Genomic DNA, 18,618 nt, shown 5'->3' on the forward strand with positions numbered 1-18,618 from the left:
GAGACTTACTATTAATTATGAATACTTTACTTTATCTTAGGCTTGTCCCACTAGCTCTTTTAACTTAATTTAACCTGTTTGTATTTATTTACATTTTGCATTGGTGCTTTTACCTTGCTTTCATTCCTGCTTTGCTGATTTCTTCATTCTGTCTGGTGCCTGGCATCTCCCTGCCATCTCTTGTTCTTTCTTCCTCCTTGAGCTTAAATTTCTCCTCCTCTTTACTTTCCCTTCCCAGAAGTCCTACCTATACATCCTTCCTCATTATTGGCCAGTCAGCTTTTTTTTTTTAGACCAATAAGATGACTTAGGTAAGCAAGGTAAAACAACAACACATATTTACATAGTTAAACAAATACAACACATCCTTACATAGTTAAACAAATATTCTGCCACAGTCTGTTGTAGTCAGGCTTTCTTTTCTGTTACCAGCCCAAATAATGCCTCGCTGGCATCTCCCAGGTGCCTAGATTCATCTCCAGTTCCTGTCTTTCCTTGGAAGTCCCTCTTGTCTTTCCTGCCTAGCGATTGTCTGTTCAGCTTTTTACTACACCAATCACAGTGACACATCTTCATACAACGTATAAATAGTTCACAATATTCTCTTATGTATAGAATCATGTCATATGCAATAAGGATACTTTGACAGTGTGTCCTATTTGTATCCCTTTTATTTCCTTCTCTTGACTTGTTTGTCTAGATAAGACTTCAGGTACTATGTTGAGTGACAGTGAAGAGAGTAGACACTCTTGTTCTTGATCACACTAGGAATTTTTTGAGGCAAAAGTCATGTAAGGAATTCCACAACATCCTTAGCCATCAGGGAAATGCAAATCAAAACAACTCTGATATACCTTCTTACACTTGTAAGAATGGGTAAGATCAAAAACACTAATAACACCTTATTCTGGAAAGCATGTGGAATAAGGGGAACACTTCTCCATTGCTGGTGGGAATGCAAACTTGTTCAGCCACTCTGGAAATCAGTATAGTGGTTTCTCAAAAAATTGGGAAACAACCTACCTCAAGACCAAGCAGTACTACTCTTGGGCATATACCCAAAGGATACTCATACCACAACCATATTTGTTCAACTATGTTTATAAAAGCATTATTTGTAATAGCCAGAACCTGGAAAAAATTAGATAAAGAAAATGTGGTACATTTACACAATAGAGTACTACTCAGCAGTAAAAACAAAACAAAACAACAACAACAACAACAAAAAATGATGTTGAAAAAATGGTTGGAACTAAATAAAAATCATTCTGAGGTATCCTTGACCCAGAAATACAAATACGGCACGTACTTACTCATAAGTGGATATCAGACATAAAGCAAAGGATAACCAGCCTACAGTGCACGACCCCAGAGAATCTAGGTAACAAGGAAGACCCTAAGGGAGGCATATATGGACCCCCCCCCCCGGGAAGGGTAAATAGACAAGATCTCTTGAGTAAATTGGGAGCATGTTGGGGAGGAGGAGTGAAGAATGGGAGAGGAATAGGGGAACGGGGAGGAAAACATGAAGGAATGGGATGATCAAGTTAGTGGAAGGACAGAATGGGAGAACAAGGAAAGAGTATCTTGATTGAGGGAGCCATTATGAGGCTAACAAGAAACCTGGCACTTGGGAAAGTCTCCGGAAAAAACAAGGATGACCTCAGCTAAGACCCTAAGCAATAGTGGAGTGTCTGAACTGTCCTTCCCCTGTAATAAGATTGATGACTACCTTAGTTATCTTAATTGTCATCATAGTACTGATGGAAGCAGATGCAGAGATCCACAGCTAAGAATTAGTCTGAGCTCTCTGGGTTCAGTCAAAAAGAGGGAGGAACGATAATATGAGCAAATGGGTCAAGACCATGATGGGGATACCCACAGAAACAGCTGACCTGAGGTAGTGGGAGCTTACTGACTCTGGACTGACAGTTGGGGAACCTGCAAAGGACCGAACTAGGCTCTCTGAATGTGGGTGACAGTTGTGTGGCTTGGGCAGTTTGTGGGGCCACTGGCAGTGGGATCAGGATTTATCCCTAGTGTATTAACTGGATTTTTGTTTCTATTGTGCGGAAAAATATGAGCAGTATTAGCTCTATTTTGAAATTCTGGTAGAATTTTGCAATGAAACTATCCAGCCCTGATTTTTTTTTTTTTTAAATATTGAGAGACTTGATGACTGCTTCTATTTCCTTAGAGGTGGACAGGTGACAGGTCTATTTAAATTGTTTATTTGGTTTTGCTGTAAATTTGGTATGTGGTCCATATCCAGAAGATTGTCCATTTCTTTTTGATTCTCCAATTTCGTGGAGTACAGGTTTTTGAAGTATGACATGATGATTTTGTGGATTTCCCTGGTGTCTGTTGTTATGTTTCCCTTTTCATTTCTGATTTTGTTATTCTCTCTCTGCCTTTTGGTTAGTTTGAATAAAGGTTTGTCTCACACAAAGAACCTGGAGAAATCTCACACTAGCAACTTAAACAGCACAACTGAAAGCTCTAGAACAAAAACAAGCCAACTCACCCAGGAGGAGTACATGACAGGAAATAGTCAAATTGAGGGCTGAAATAAATAAAATATATCTGAGTGCAGACCAAATAGTTTTGAATCTACTAAAAATGACGGACCAGAGTCCATATACAGTTAGTCATACCCAGGTCTCCATAGCATTGGAGGCAGGAATATCCAGAACAGCAGTCTTACTGTCCAAGCCAGGCCTGTAAGGTGGAAGAGGGACATGGAAAAGACTGACCTTATTTTGTCAAGGCAAAAGTGGTGCAATCAATTCTCCAAGGTCCTGCAGTTTGTCCACAGTCTGGACCGGGTCCTGGCGGCCGGTGTTGCACTGGGGTCATCTCACCCAGCAGTCAGCATTGTTGTAATCCAGATGGAGACCTCATGGCATCTCATAATCTTCTTTGGAGACCTTGGGTTACTGTTAGGATATCGAAGTCTCTGCCTAATGTAATAAACTTTTTAACTATTATTTTAAATGTCATATTCTACAGATCTCTGAAATAAGAGGGCTGCCTAGGCACGTCTGATTAGACAAACCCTGCTTTTTATTACCTGTTTTAAGTTTGACCTTGAAAACATACACAGGGGACTGAATAAGACCCATTCCTGTAACCTACCATATCAGCACTTTAAAGATGACTGACTAACTTGTATTTTCTTTTTTTTTTTTTTAAATTTATTTATTATGCATACAATATTCTGTCTGTGTGCATGTCTGCAGGCCAGAAGAGGGCACCAGACCCCATTACAGATGGTTGTGAGCCACCATGTGGTTGCTGGGAATTGAACTCAGGACCTTTGGAAGAACAGGCAATGCTCTTAACCACTGAGCCATCTCTCCAGCCCCTAACTTGTATTTTCAACAGTCTACAATAAGTTAGTAGCTTTAACAAATTAGAGCTCCAAACTCTGTAAAGAAACCGAATTAGTCATTTTGAGGGTAAACACACAAGTTTATATCAAGCTGTTAATGCTGTCTCCTGCAAAGGCAAGGAACAGGCCCAAAAGTGAAATCGGAAGAGGAGGGAGTCTAAAAGCTAGCATTGCCCTAGGGCAAACTGAGACTAAGATCTATCTTTTTGCTGTTCTATAGAACCTGTTTTGGCAGGTGTGTACTAAGCTGACTTGGGAAAACTGCCATAGGCCTTACATTTTTCCTCCTTCACAAGTACCGCTGGCAGGACTCAATCATGGATCCCGTCTGCCCAGGGAGTCAAGGGGGTGATGTTGGAACCTTAATACCATCAGTTGAGCAGTATTGGCCCGTTTTCGAACAAAAGCCATCAAGTCTGTTGATAAGAAGCAAGATCATTAGAGCTGGAAGCAAAGTTTTAACCAAGGAGACCAATTGAGCAAGTTTTCATCCAGCTTCTCTGTGTGGTTTTTTTTTTAATTATTAACAAGACCATTGAATTTTTAATTACTCCAGAATGATTGACACAAAAACAACATTGTTTTACCAGAAGAGGGGGCCTAAACCTCTTAGTATTAATACAATCTCAGTTTTTATTTCTCTTTTTTTCTTTTTCTTTTCTTTTTTCCCCCTTGCCATAAAAGGCCACTTGGAGTGGCCTCTGGTCTCTCTGGCTTCTGAGTCACCCTGACCGGATCCAGCCAGGGCTCAAGGGACACCTTGCCACGGGTCCCTGCAGTGTTTGCATCGATTTGCACCCCGCCAATAGGGGGAGACATCCCATTATAGGCCTTGTGGTATTTTGCGGGTTTTCACAATTTCACGGGTTTTCACAATTTCACATAGTAAGTAGTCATTCATTGCTCTATTAGCTTATTAGAACTACACCATGGGGGGAGGGGAAGAAATCAGAAACATATATATCTTAAGTTATTATTTTTAGACCCTCAAGCTTATGAACTTTTATATCCTCAGACCTTAAAACAGAAAGAAATCAGAGAAATATCATCCTTTACAGTAGCCACAAATAAAATACCTTGGGATAACTCTAACCAAATAAGTGTAAGTGAAAGACCTCCTCCCCTCCTCCTGCCTGAGACAGGGTTTCTCTGTAGCCTTGGCAGTCCTGGAACTTGCTCTGTAGACTAGGCTGGCCCTGAACTCACAGTGATCTGCATGGGGATTAAAGGTGCCACAGTCTGGCTGAAAGACCTGTATTTTAAGAACTATTTTTTCCTGTTTTTTTTTTTTTGATTTTTATTGAGCTCTATATTTTTCTCTGCTCCCCTTCCTGCCTCTCCCCTCTCCTTCAACCCTCCCCCAAGGTCCCCATGCTCCCAATTTACTCAGGAGATCTTGTCTTTTCTACTTCCTATGTAGATCTATGTATGTCTCTCTTAGGGTCCTCATTGTTGTCTAAGTTCTCTGGGATTGTGATTTGTGAGCTGGTTTTCTTTGTTTTATGTTTAAAAACCACTTAGGAGTGAGTACATGTGAAATTGAAGACACCAGAAAGTGGAAAGATCTCCACTTGGGTAGATCTTGGGTAGGTAGAATTAACATAGTAAAAATGGCAATCTTACCAAAAGCAATCTGCAGATTAAATGCAGTGCCCATCAAAATCCCAGCAAAATTCTTCACAGACCTCGAAAGAACAGTACTCAACTTCATATGGAAAAGCAAATAAACCTAGGCTAGCCAAAACAATCCTGTACAATTAAAGAAATTCTGGAGGCATCACAATCCCTGACTTCAAACTCTACTACAGAGCTACAGTACTGAAAACAGCCTGGTATTGGAATAAGAACAGACAGGAGGATCGATGGATTATTAAGAACTAGTTTAAGCATAGTCCTTTTCTTTTAGATTTTTCAACTTAATGAAATAGATTTTTAAAATATGTCTTTATTGTTTTCTGAATTTTATTGCTTTCTGTTGTTTGCCCCTCTTTTGATTTTCAAATTAGTTAATTTAGGTCTTTTGAGTTTTTTCCTGTGGAATTCTTTCTCTCTCTCTCTCTCTCTCTCTCTCTCTCTCTCTCTCTCTCTCGTCCCATTGTTCTGTGGGGTAGAGACCCAGTGACCACTCAGCATGACTAAAATCCTGAGAGTCTTTATTAAGCTGACTGACATCTGGTGACTGCCTGGAGAGAAAAAAACCTCACAGAGAGGCCTTGAATGCATTTTACAGGGAGCATTAGAGGCAAAGAACACAGAAACTGCATCCTGATTGGCGGTTGCAGGCAGAAGTAAAGCAAACCTTGGTATCCAGAGGCAGCAATACCCAAGAGCACCGAGAACTGTTGACCCTGTCTCTTAGCCTTTGGGGTTGGGATCTGAAGGATGGCAGCAATCCTACTCTGAGACAGTCTCCTTTGTCCTCCCCTCAGCTGGTAGCTGAGATAGGTAGCTTCTGATGTACAAAGTTGGGTTTTCTTAGCTGACCACTCCGCAATCATCGACTTATTGTTAAGAGATGAAACTGGGAAAGCTTATGGATGGGCAGGAGGTTAGCATTTACTCCTCATCAAACATGGTTGGAGAATTTTTAAATCCTAAGGGCAACCTGGTCCAGCTGTAACCTCCCTCTGCATCTGTCTATTCAAAGCAAAGATGGGTTGACTCATCTGCCAATGGGAGGCCAAAAAATGCATCTTTAGGTCCAAGACAGTGTACACTTGTTTCTCTGGAGGAATCAGTCTCATGAGTGGATAGGTTTGGGGCATGATGGTCTCAACTCTCTTATTCATGTCCCTCAAATCTTGGATGGGTCTGTCATAAGATGTCCCAGGTTTCTTCATAGACAAGAGAAGTGTTTTCCAGGGTGACTGGCAGGGCAGAAGTTCTGTCTCTCTAAGCCAGTCAATATGGACTACAATGCCCCCTTTGCTTCCTTGGTCATTATTTAATCTGGATAGTGTTAGCTGGACTGATTAGTTGAACAATTATCGGAATTTGATGTTCGGCCAGTGGGTTGGGGGTGTTGTTTTCTGCCTATTCCCCCAAGAATCTTTTGTTGTAAATCTGAGAGATTACCCAATTCAATATTTTGATTGGGGCAGGACTTTCAGCTAGGATATTTTTTTCTGACTGAGGATAAGACCAAAAATTTTCAGTTTTTCCAGGAACTAGGACCTATTCACAACTTAAAATCCCTCTAACTTCTGTAACTTCTTTCTAATATCTGACTAGGTGACTGAGTAGGGGCTCACTAGGTGACAGGCAATGTTGAGCACCTGCCCATTCTCCAGTGCATCTGGGTCTAAGGGTGTATAGGCATGGTAAGGCTCTAGGAGGTGCTTTAGGTATGCAGCAGGATGCTTTGAGGTACCCTGTATGACCTCACTTCCCCTTGATAGGTCTATGGGCTTCCTTGGTGCTATTTGTAGTCTAGCCAGGAAAGTCTGGCTGTAGGTGTCTAGTGCTCTGTTACCTTGGTCTGTGTTAGGATCTCAATGTGATAGGTGTTATCAGCCAGAGAATCCCGTCTGGAGCCAAGACTGCATTCTTTGCTTCCAGCCTCACGTGGTCCCTTTTTTTCTGATGTGAACAGGATGTCCAGTAACTATTGACAGTCATCCTAGGTGGGCTGGTGGGAATAGAAAACAGTCTCTAGGAGAGAGCTTGCAGTTTCTCAGAGAAAGGGAGGTTCTGGGACTTCAGCTCTGCAGGTCATTGGCTGGGAAGGGAACATATATCATGGATGGGAATGGGGGCTTCTTGCTTAACTCTTTCTCAAAAGGAGTCTGGGGGTTTGACAGAGGGGAGGAATGACAGAAACCACTAGGGTCTGGGTCAAGTCAGAGGAGTTCAGGGAATCAGGGATGGTAATTGAGACATCCACTGTATTCTGGTAGGGGGCATGATTGGAACCCTTGGGTATGCAGGAGAGACATAAACTTGGGAGGAACCCTTTGTAGGGCGAAAAGAAGAGTAAAAGGCCACTGGGCCCCGGCCCATAGTGGAGTCATCATTCTTCATCCAGGGACAAGGGTGAGGAAGTTCTTCATTCTGGGTCACTGAATAAAAATTTTGGTGCTTTTTCCTCTTGGGGCTTAGCTACTAGAATCTTGATACCAGCTTTAAGGGAGTAAGTTCTGAGCCATGGAGGAAGCTGTTGCTAGGGACTTAACCAAACATCTATGTAGGGAAACTGATCAGGGTGGCCAGAATTTCCTGTGATCATCAGCCATGCTGCTTAGGCCTTTTGGCTATTATATGTTCCTGCAGATAGCTGTCAAAAGAGGGTCACTCTAACTCACAAAGGGTCTGGAAGACTTTGTATGCACCCTGAAAATAGTGGAGGAAACAGTCCAAAGATGTGAGCTGGTTAGAAGCAGAGCCGCCCATAGTTTCTCTTTCAGGATCTCAATTCCCAATGACAAGTACCAGACCCATCAGAAGAGACAAAGACAAACAAGACAGGAACAGACGATAATATGGAGACAACTTAGGGGTGGCACTCATGCATCTGAACAGACCTGGGGAATGTGTTGACATTTCACACAGATCCTGGACATTGACCAGTGGCTGTACTGACCTCTCCTATGTGTCCAAACAGAAGACACCTTAAGCAGACTTACCTGGAAGTGACAAATCAGGTGGCCCACTGAAGGGTATTTAGACAGGGACGTGGGAGGGTCTGGGTTGTTGTGAACAAGTTCTCTCAGCCGTGACCTGTGCCGAGGCCTTGGGGTTGGTCAAACTGGTGAGCATCTTGAAAGGATTTTGTTTTGGGATAGAGACCCAAAGACCATTTATCATGACCAGAGTCGGAATTGAGAATCTGTAGTAAGCTGGCGACTGCCTAGAGAGAAACACTTCTCACAGAGAGCCTCAAATGCATTTCACAGGGAGCTTTAAAGGCAAAGGAAAACTACATCCTGGTTGGCAGTTGCAGGAAAAAGTAAAGCAGGCAGTGCAACAGAAGCCAAAAGCATGCAGCTAGCTGGGGTATTTCAACCCCGAGTTTCTAGAACAGAGTTGGGTGCTTTCCCACTGGGCTTTACATGGTGGAGATAGAAAGGGGTGGTGGTGGTGGTGTCAGTTTTAAGCTAAACCACAGATGTCCCAAGCTGAGGGAGGATGGGGGAGCCTTTGCCCAGTCACTGTTGTTACAAATTTGTCTAATGGTTCGCCAGTTTTGTTAATTCTTTGAAAGAACCAGCTCTTCCTTTTGTTGATTCTTTGGATTATATCTTTCATTTTTGTTTTCTTAATTTCTGCCCTGGTTGTGGTCATCTCTTTCTGTTTACTGTTTTTGTCGTTGGTTTGTCCTTGTTTTTCTAAGGCCCAAAGAAACATCATTAAGGTATTACTTTGAAGTTTCTCAATTTTTTTTTGATGAGCTAAATGCATATAACACATAGAATGAATATGTGAATATTAAAATAACATCTACCCCCACTGCATTGTTGGGGTCTACATACAACCCAGGAAACTCTCTTGAAGTCTTCAGACCTCTGTGGAAACTAAATCTTGAGCAAGAAGAGGTAAATTCTCTGTGTCAGTACAGGAGGTTTGCACTGATGCAGAGAGATATCTCAGAGACCCCAAATACTGTGCAGAGGAGGCTAGAGACATTCTGAACTCTTGAGGACAGGGTAGGCATGACTCATCCTCACCATAGCGTCCCATGGGGGTTTCTCTGGTTGCTTGGGGGTCCTGGAGAGAGTCCTAAAGGACCCCACTAGGACTGAGTCCTTTCTGAGAGGCAGGCTCACCTGGTGAGAACCTCATTTCCAAGGGGCCTTTGTTTTGAGGGGGTCTGTTCGTTCCCACATTGAGTGACATGTGGTCCTGAAACACTGCCAGACAGTGCTCTAGGTGTGATCAAGAGACTCTGGACAGTCACCCCTGATGTGATTGGTCTGGGACCCTGAGGTCCATTGGTCATGCCTATAAAGCTGGGCATCCTGGCCTTTGAGCTCTTGACTGTCCTCCCTGCTCTGGCTGGGTGGCAGATTTAGGAGTTTATAAACTTTTCCACAATTTTGTTGTTGTCATTAGGTCTCTTGCTGACCAAACCTTTCCTAGTGCCTGAATACAACCCTCGCTGTCCCTATTCGCCTCCTGATGTCTAAAATAGTTCCCTCTTTTGAACTGAGGTTTCCTCCCAGATAGACAAAGTTGACTGTTTGCTTGAGGTTCTGATTCTTTATTACAGTGTTAGAATCCTTGTGTGCCCTTCCCATGTGTTGTATCTCAGTCTTCTCGATGTTTGCTTTCATACCAAGGCTGTCACTGATTCACACCCCGTCTATCTACAGGCCGTTCTCCTCATTCTCCAGGGCTGTTGCTATTATTAATTCTAGGACTGCTCAAGCTACAGGGGCGTTAATTTGTTGTGCCACAGCAGTCCATTATCCCGCAAAGGATAAAGGGCAGAACAGAGGAAATCCTAGCAGAAGCCCAGTGCAGATTCAGAGCTAACAGGAGCACAGTTGATTAGATCTTCACTTTGAGGCAACTGGCAGAAAAATATGAAAAAGATGGTTTTGTCTGTTAATGCCAATTTTAACAAGGCATTAGATAGCATTTGGAGGAAAGAACTTTGGGAAACAATGAGGTTCTACAGATACCCAGAAGAAATCTTAAGAATACTAGAAAATGCCTATAAAGACACCTTTGCATCCGTCAGTCTGTGGAGAACTAAGTGACCAGTTTAAGACAATTGTAGGAGTGTTGCAGGGATGCGTCCTCTCACCACTACTCTTTAAATATATTCTTTTGATTAGCTACCCTGCCATTATTAATCTATTTTCCATGACTTCTTGGTGTGTTTATCCATCTCTTCAGAGTGAAGTGTCCTTTCTAGCGACCTCTGTAGAGCTGGCTGAGTCAGCATAAATTCCTTTCATCTGATTTTATCATAGAGTTTTCAACATTAGTAGGTAGTTTTGCTGGGTAAAGTAGTCTGTATTGGAATTTGTGGTATTCAGAACTTGGAATCTTCTGGCTTTAAATGTTTTCTTTTGGAGGTATTATTCTGATGGGTCATCAGTGACTTGAGCTTTCTCTCTTGTGGCTTTTAATGCTCATTCTTTATTTTATGTTTTAGTGTTTTATCTATAATATGTTGTGGAAGCTTCCTTTTCTAGTCTTTTCTGTTTGGATTTCTGTAGGCTTTTGTATCTGCAATTTCTACCCTTCCTTATCTTGTGAGACCCACACACCTTGATGGTTCTCTCTTCTGCTGCCTTTTGGTGTATCTCCATGTCTGGTTTTCCTCTCTTGAGTAAGCTCTGGCCAACTGGTTGTTGGAGACAAGAGATCTTGGGAGGTAGGGTACAGTCAGGAGAGCTCTTATGTCCAGAGGCTGTGAGGGCCTACCTGGGAGTGCTGAGAAGTGAGGTCTCAGGGGAACAAGTGGCTCACAGGGTAGGAGGAAGCAGTCCTAGTCTGAGGGGTGGTTGATGGAAGATCTACAAGTAGCCAGGTCTCCTGGCAGCACTTGGAGGTGATATCGCAGAGGAACCCTTGGACCTGTGGAGTGAGGCAGAGTGGTGGATGGTTTACAAGATGGGAAGGGCATGAGAGGGAGGTCCTAGAGTTGTTGTGCAGGCCTGTGAGGTGGATTGGAGTGGAGCCTACCTAATTAATGGTGTGGGGAAAGCAAGTCCTAGTGAAGTTGAGAGGGAATTTTCTGATTTTAGTATTTGCTATTGTTATATTTTATACCCGTTAGTTTATTAGCTGTAACTGTAGCATGGGTGTATACATGTACATGAGTTTATGTTTTGGTTTTGGTGTTTTTTCTAAGGAAATATAAATATAAAATTTGCTGTAATCTCTCCATGTGATAAGATACTACTATACTATTTTACCTGTTGTAAGACACCTAAATTATTTTTTAGATTATTTTATGTGTATAGGTATTTTGCCTACATGTATGTGTACTACATGTGTGCCTGCAGAGGTCAGAAGGTATTGGATCCACTAGAACTGGAGTTATAGATGGTTGGCAGCCACCGTGTCAGTGCTGGAAATTGAATCTGGATCCTCTGCAAGACCAACAAGCGCTCTTAAAAAAGATTTTTTTTTATTTATATATTTTATGTATAGGGCTCTTTGTCTGCATGTACCATGTATGTCTGCACACCAGAAGAGGGCATGAAACTACAGTTATAAATGGTTGTTATCTGCCATGTGGGTGCTGGGAATTGAACTCAGGACTTCTGGGAAAGCAGCCAGGCTCTTAACTGCTGTGTGGTTTCTCTAGCCCCAAGAATCTGTTAAAGTAATGCTTTCATATTCTTCTGATCTCATAAGTTATAAACCACAGACTATGATTTCATTGTCTTCTTTACAAAGCAGGTCTTTTTGATGTTTTAGATTGTTTTACCCTGTAATTTTTAAACCCTTTGGAATATGTAGAATGTTGAGCATCTGCCTTTTTTTTTTTGTCTCATTTGAATAGCCAAGTAGCACTTACTGAATAGCCCCCTCCTTTTTCTCCCACTGTATCTCCTTTATGGTTTATTTTGCTTATCTAAGTGTGGATCTGATTTCAGGATCTATTTAGGTTTCCATTGCTTCAATTTTAAGTTTTTTAGTCTGTAGGAATAGTGATTAATTTTTTGATTTCATCCTTGATCTTAGTTCTTTCTTTTCTTCTGCTGATTTAGGGTTTGCTTTATTCTTGTTTTCCAGTGCATTGTTTGGTTTGTTTGCCTAAGATTTCTCTGAGTTTTCCAAGTGGGCACTTAGAGATAGAAATGTCCCTCTTAGGATTGCCTTCATTGTATCCCATAGCTTTTGGTAAGTTGTGTGTTTGTTTTTATTCATTTATAGAATTTAAAAAATTCTTGAATTAGCCCATCCCTCATTCAAATATGCTGTTCAAACTTGGTCAGCCTCTGTTTTCTGTAATTTCTCTTCCTATTAATTTGTGGTCTTACTCAATTTTGATAAGAATACAAAGAATTCTTTGATTTTTTTTTTTTTCTTTCTGTATTTGTTGAGACTTACTTGCTTTGTATCCTGATGTTGTAGAAAAAGTTCCATGGGCTGCAGAGAATGAGGATCCTTTAGTGTAAGTGAAATGTAAATGACTTGGTCCATTTAATCTGTGGAGCCATTGAATTCTACTCCTCTATTTTTTCTTTCTTTCTGGTTGACCTGTCAAAAGGTGGGAGTGAGAGTCGCTGGCTGTCACTACTTTGGGGTTGCTCTGTGACTTTATACTTAGTGTATCTGCTATGAAACTGAGTCAGCCCGTGTTTGATGGGTATTTATTTAGAGCTGGATTATTCTTTTGGTGGAGTGCTTCTTTGATCAGTACGAATGGACCCCTCTTATCTCTGACTAGATGAAGTCTATTTTATGGGATATTAGACTAGCACACTTGCTTACTTTCATTGTTTTTATTGTTGGGTTGTTTTGCTACCATTTGCTTGGAAAACCTTAAGGTGGTGGCGCCTGTCATTGTTGGTGAGGTATGTTTCTCAGAAGAAGCAGAAGGAAGGTTCTTCTTCTCTTTACTCCTTCCCTCCCTCATTTCTTCTTTTCTGAGGCAGTTTTTCTATATAGACCAGGCTGGCCTCAAACTCAGAGATTGCCTGCCTTTGTCTTCTGAGTGCTGGGATTTAAAGGTGTGTGTCGTTCCCTGCCAGGATCTTGTTTTATAATCCAGGCTTCTAGTCCTTATCTTTTTGTTGGGAAATTCCAGCCATTGATATTCAGGATATTCAGTTATTACTGAAAGATGTATATTGATGCTTATCATTTGATTGATACATACTGTGTATGTGTGTGCGCGCGCATGCATGCACACGTTTCTTGGTTTGATTTCCTTTTAAAATTTAGTTTTGCTTATTTTTTTTTCTGTATCCTCTTGTGTATGTTTATTTTTCTCCTCAGTTGAAAGTATTCCTTTCAGGATCCTCTGTAAGGCTGAATTGGTGGTTATAAAATTGCTTCTGCCTACTTTTTAAAAAAAGATTTATCTTAATATGCGTGTGTGTGTGTGTGTGTGTGTGTATGTGTGTGCATGCATAGATGCCTGTGGAGGCCAGACCAGGGCATGGAATCTTCTGGACCTGGAGCTACAGATGCCACCCAGTGTGGGTACTGAGAACTGAATTTGGTTCCTCTGAAAGAACAGCTACCTGAGCCATCTGTCCAGTCCTCCTTTAACCTGCTTTCATTGTGGAGAGTTTTTCTTCTTTCTTTCTTTCTTTCTTTCTTTCTTTCTTTCTTTCTTTTTTTTTTTGATTTCATTTTGCCTCCCAACCACAGTTCTCCCTCTCACCCCTCCTCTCGTCTCCCTTCTCCCCTCAGCCCACTCCCCCATACACTCCTCTCATGGGAATCAACCAAGTTCCGCACATTAAGCTGGGGCAGTACCAAGCTCCTCTCCTTTGCGCTAAGGCTGAGCATGGCTTCCCACCATAGGGAACGGGCTCTAACAAGCTAGCTCATGCACCCAGGGATAGATCCTGGTCTATGCCAGGGGCCTCTCAGATAGACCAAGCTTCACCACTGTCTCCCACATATTTAGGGCCTCGTTTGGTCTAAGTTGAGAGCTCATGAGTTTCCACAAGCTTGGTCCAGCTGTCTGTAGATTTCTCCATTATGAACTTGACCTCCCCTGCTCATATATTCCATCCTCCCTGTCTTCGACTGGATTCCCAGAGCTTGTCCTGATGCTTGGTTGTGGATTTCTGGATCTGGTTCCATCAGTTAACTTGGATGAAGACTTTATGATGATAGTTGGAATATTCACCAATTTGGTTACAGGGGAAGGACAGTTCGGGCACCCTGGAGAGTTTTTCTTCCATTTTAACAGATAGTTTCGCTGGTATATTAGGCTGGCTTCTCAATTATGTTTTTTTTAGAACTTGAGAAGCACATCTCTCTAAGCCTGCTTGGCTTTTGAGGTTTCCATTGAGAAGTGAGTAATTACTGTGGCCTGGCTTTCTGTGTGATTTGGCCCTCTCTCTTGGAGCTTGAGGTACTCTTTCTTTGTGCCCTGTGCATTTAGTGTTTTAACTGTTTACTTGGTGTTCTGTGAGTTAATCTGAATGGTACTTTCCTTAGATTTGGGAAATTTTCTTCTTTGATTTCATTGCAAATATTTCCTGTTCTTTGGCATGAAATTCTTCTCTTGTACACTCAAGATTCACAAATTTTGCTTTCTCTTAGTATCCCAAAGATCTTGTCACTATCATTAAATATGCTTTCTAATTTTTTTTTTTTTTTTTGAGACAGGAGCTCATTATGTATTTCAGGCTGTCTTTTAAGCTCATTGAAATCCTTCTCCTGTTTCCACTTCCTGGGGTTAAAGGTGTGAACCACCACACTGGGCAGAGAGGCAGTGGGGTAGTGATTGTTGCTGTTGCTGCTGCTTCCTCCTTCTCCCTCCTCCTCCCCTCCTCTGCTTTCCTCATTTCCCTCCTCCCTTTCACCTTCCCCTTCCTCTTCTTTTTTTTTTTTTTTTTTAAAGAAATGGTCTCTCTGTGTAGCTTTGGGCCCAGAGCATGCAGTTCTCCTGTCCCTACCTTCCAGATGCTGAGATTATAGATATCACCATGCCAGACTTTAGCTGTTATCTTTATTATGCTTGTCTGCCAGTATTTTGTGATTTTGTGTTTTCTACATGGAACAAGAAATCAAATCATTTTAAAGAAGCGTTTTCTATTTTCCAGTTCCATGCCTTCCTCACGTATCTTACTGTTTTTGCTACAATTTTGAAATCTTTTAACATAGTAAATTATACATTTTTAAATTATTTAACTCCCCTTTTCTGGATCAACTCAACTTGGTTATAGTTTCATTAGGAAAGATTGTTAATTATTTATAAGGGATTTGTACATGCAGTTTCATGCTGACATCCATTGGTGTTTGATTTAAGGCTAGCCTAGGTTATTTACAAAGTAGATGAAGTTAGGGTTCTTCAATTTTTTCCCCCTCTAAGTTTGTATAAGATTGGAAAATGCTGATCTTTGGGTGTTCGTTAGAGGGCATTTCACAAACCTGGTATTTCTGGCGTATTCTTTGGTAAGAGTTTCTTTCCGAGTGAAGCATGTTACGAACAAGTTGTCCCAGCACTGTTAACTAGTGGCTCTTACCATCTTTAACTCCTGGAGTCCATGGTTCTGTGTTATTTTCCTGGGCAGGCTGCTGTGGGTGGAACCTGGACTCTTGTACGTTCAAGGCAAATGGTTTTCTATTGAACCAGATCCCTGATCTTAAGAATATCATAGAACCCACTCACATTTTAAGTAGAATTTTGAGTGTCTTTGAAATCTAGATTATAGAGTTGAGGATGTAACTCTGTGTGGTGATAAATTCCAGTGCATGAGTGGCAGAGACAAGGTGACAAGATGTTTATGGTCGTTCTTGGCAACATTCAGAGTGTAAGGCTCCTTGGTTGCATGGACCCTGTTTCAAACATAAAATCTAGAATATGATACGGGATTGTTTTTACATGTATGTGCTGGTGACTGAACCTGGGACCCCACATACTCTGGTGTGTCCTATACCTGCCCTCAGCCATTACTCATACACTTTCGTCCCTCTGACCTGGCCTCTGGCAGCTCCCATTCTTTGCCTAAATTCTGGGTCTTCTCTGCTCTTGGCAAATGCTTCCTGTCAGGCTGGTTTCCATTTGATACTATTGTTTAGATTTACTCTTCGGCCTGGGCAACAGAGAGCCTGCTTAGTGATGACGACTGCATGTGGCGAGCAGGAGCCAAGGGAGGAGATAGAGAAAGAATATCAAAAGCCACCACTGTCCCTGAGTGCATTATTAACCCAGGGTTGCCCTGCAGTACCTGGAGTAGGAGAACATCTGTCTGAGGGACAGCCTAGAAGCCCTCAATCCTGGTATGCCACCTGCCTCACCCTACAAGGTTAAATTTCAAGACCTCTGCCCAGGAAGTGAAAGTTTAGTGGGAACTGTCAACAACTGTAGGGCAGGTGGGAACAGAGCCTGGTCTTTCCTGCTGCCTGTGCCACCATGTCTCCTCCTGCCACCCTTTCCTCATACACACTCATCTGATCCCACCTTTTAGCTTTCTGGGTTTATCAGGTGTGGGGTCTCTGCCAATCCAGGAAAGGTACCATGTCTGGACCCCCTGACACTTCCCTCAGCTGTTATTCTTGTGTCTACAGGGTCTGCGGAAGAGGGAGCTGCTGAAGGAACTGCTGCCAGTCATTGGGCAGAATCTTCGATTCCAGCGCCTCTTTACTGAGTGCCAGGAACAGCTGGACATCCTGAGAGACAAATAACCTGCCCTGGCCGTCCCCAGCTTCATGAGGGGCAGGACCACACTCTTGCTCCTGGCACGTGCCAGGGCTAGCCCCCACCTGTCAGGGCGGTAGTGGAAAGAGAGAACTTGGCGGAAGGTGTATTGTGCTGCACCAGCACAAGCCCAGTTCCTGGGTGGACATACTCTATGTCCCAGGTCTGGGATGACCCCCAAAGGGGGCAGCTTGTCCCTCCAATACAGGCCTAGCTGTGGACCTGGGGTTGGTACTGGGGCTCTGCCTTGCTGCCCGGAGTCAGCGGCAATCTCCTGAGCCTGTGTCCAGCTCGGCCCCAAGGTAGACATTGACTCCTGACCAGGTAGATGCTGTGCTGCTTCCGCTCTGACGAAGCCGTTTGTGAGAGCAGAGCCTGGGAGCGTGAGGGCTATGCAGTCAGCAGACGGACCTGAAGCCTGTGTAAAAGCAAAGCTGTTCTGACACACGGACTATTTTTATACTAGAATTTGCTAACTTGGAATATGAAGTTTCTTTTGGTTGATCAGGATACCCCTATGAGTTACTTGGACATTGGTCACTTGTAGGAAATTTAAACTCTAATTATGACAGCTACACTGAAAAATAATTGTACTGAAATTAACTTGTCTATCTTCATTTGGTTTAATTTTTAAATGTTTGTAAAAAGAGACACTTTGTGTGTTGGGGGGTTGGGACAAGGGAGGGCAATTTCTTTTCTAAGTGTAAAATAAATAAACATGCATTGGATACCAAATCATTTGCCTTCCTTGCCTTTTTCTCCTCATGTCCTATCTTCCCTCACCATCTTTCTCCTCTTGTGGCAGTGACAAGGTTGGAGCATGAAAGGATCTCCCCGTGTCATGTGGTCCCTCTCGGTACCCCATGTTGAAGTTCATCTTTGGTGTGTGGAAATCAGCTGTCTGGTCATCCAGCACCTCAGGCTAGCTTCGGGCTGACAGACAAGGGTGCCTCAGCTCTTCGTTATGAAAGATACAAACATGAGGATACTGAATTATCAGAAACCTCAGTCATGTGGGCAAAGTCCTGGCAACTAGAAACCACTCTTGAATTATTTCTCTTTCTCTCTTAACATTTACTCATATGCTTGTGGATGTGTATGCCACGGTGCTTCTGGAGGTCAGAAGACAACTTTGGGTGTTCTTTCCACTGTGTGAGCTCTGGGGATTGAACACAGGGCACCAGGCTTGCTGGCAGGTACCTTGCCAAAGTCTAGCAAGTCTAGTTTAACCACCACTGCTTGCAGTAGGTGGAGGCCAGGGACTGCTGTTTTCAGTCAAGATGGAATAACACAGACCAAATTTACTCTCCTGCCTGAGACAAGCAATGAGCCAGTCAAAATTCATGAGTCAATGGTTTTAAGACATTGGGTATGAGAAAAGGATGGCGACTGGAGTGTTCAGCTGATAGTGCAAGGCCCTGAGTTTGATTTTAAGCATCACATACACAAAAGATGGAAAATGCTGAGCCCAAAAGTGCCAAGCTTCCATGGAGAGAGTAAGGAAGTGGAACACAGGGCTGCCTGAATTGAGGAAGTAGAGTGGAGAGAACAGGCAGCTGGTTAATGGAACAGGATACCAGAGATAAAAGAGCTCCATGGAGAATAGGAAAGTTCAGGGATCCCTTGAGCATTCATTCAGCTTAATGCTGTCCAGTACATGCATGGTGGAAGCTCCCACATGGGAAGACCACTGGGCCAAGTTTGAGATTTCCGGTTCATTGTTTTGTTGTCAAGACAGCATAACTATCACAACCATTTCTTATGGTACCTTTTAAGAAGTACATATGGGACTGGAGAGATGGCTTGGTGGCTAGGAACACTTGTTGCTCTTGCAGAGGACCTGAGTTCAGTTTCCAACATCCATATTGGATGGCTCACAACCACTGGTTACTCAAGTTCCAGGGGAACTAATGCCCTCTTCTGGCTTACACAGGCACACCCC

General features: G+C 42.6%; 1 protein-coding gene across 3 annotated transcripts in view; it reads left to right on the forward strand.

The window, feature by feature from the left end:
* LOC121464852 (protein HIRA) overlaps positions 1-17,383 on the forward strand; it is a 98,204-nt gene extending 80,821 nt beyond the window's left edge. For 2 of the 3 annotated variants that reach the window (XM_041677931.1, XM_041677932.1), the window contains one exon: positions 16,547-17,383. In XM_041677931.1, the coding sequence (XP_041533865.1) occupies positions 16,547-16,663 (117 nt within the window). In that variant the 3' untranslated portion in view covers positions 16,664-17,383. The remainder of the gene's footprint in view (positions 1-16,546) is intronic. The other variant, XM_041677933.1, reaches the window with a different exon arrangement.
* The last annotated feature ends 1,235 nt before the right edge of the window (positions 17,384-18,618 follow it).

This window comes from Microtus oregoni, unplaced genomic scaffold (assembly GCF_018167655.1).
Source record: "Microtus oregoni isolate MIOR12 unplaced genomic scaffold, Mior012 000029F_ref0000214, whole genome shotgun sequence".
Classification (NCBI taxonomy): Eukaryota; Metazoa; Chordata; class Mammalia; order Rodentia; family Cricetidae; genus Microtus; species Microtus oregoni.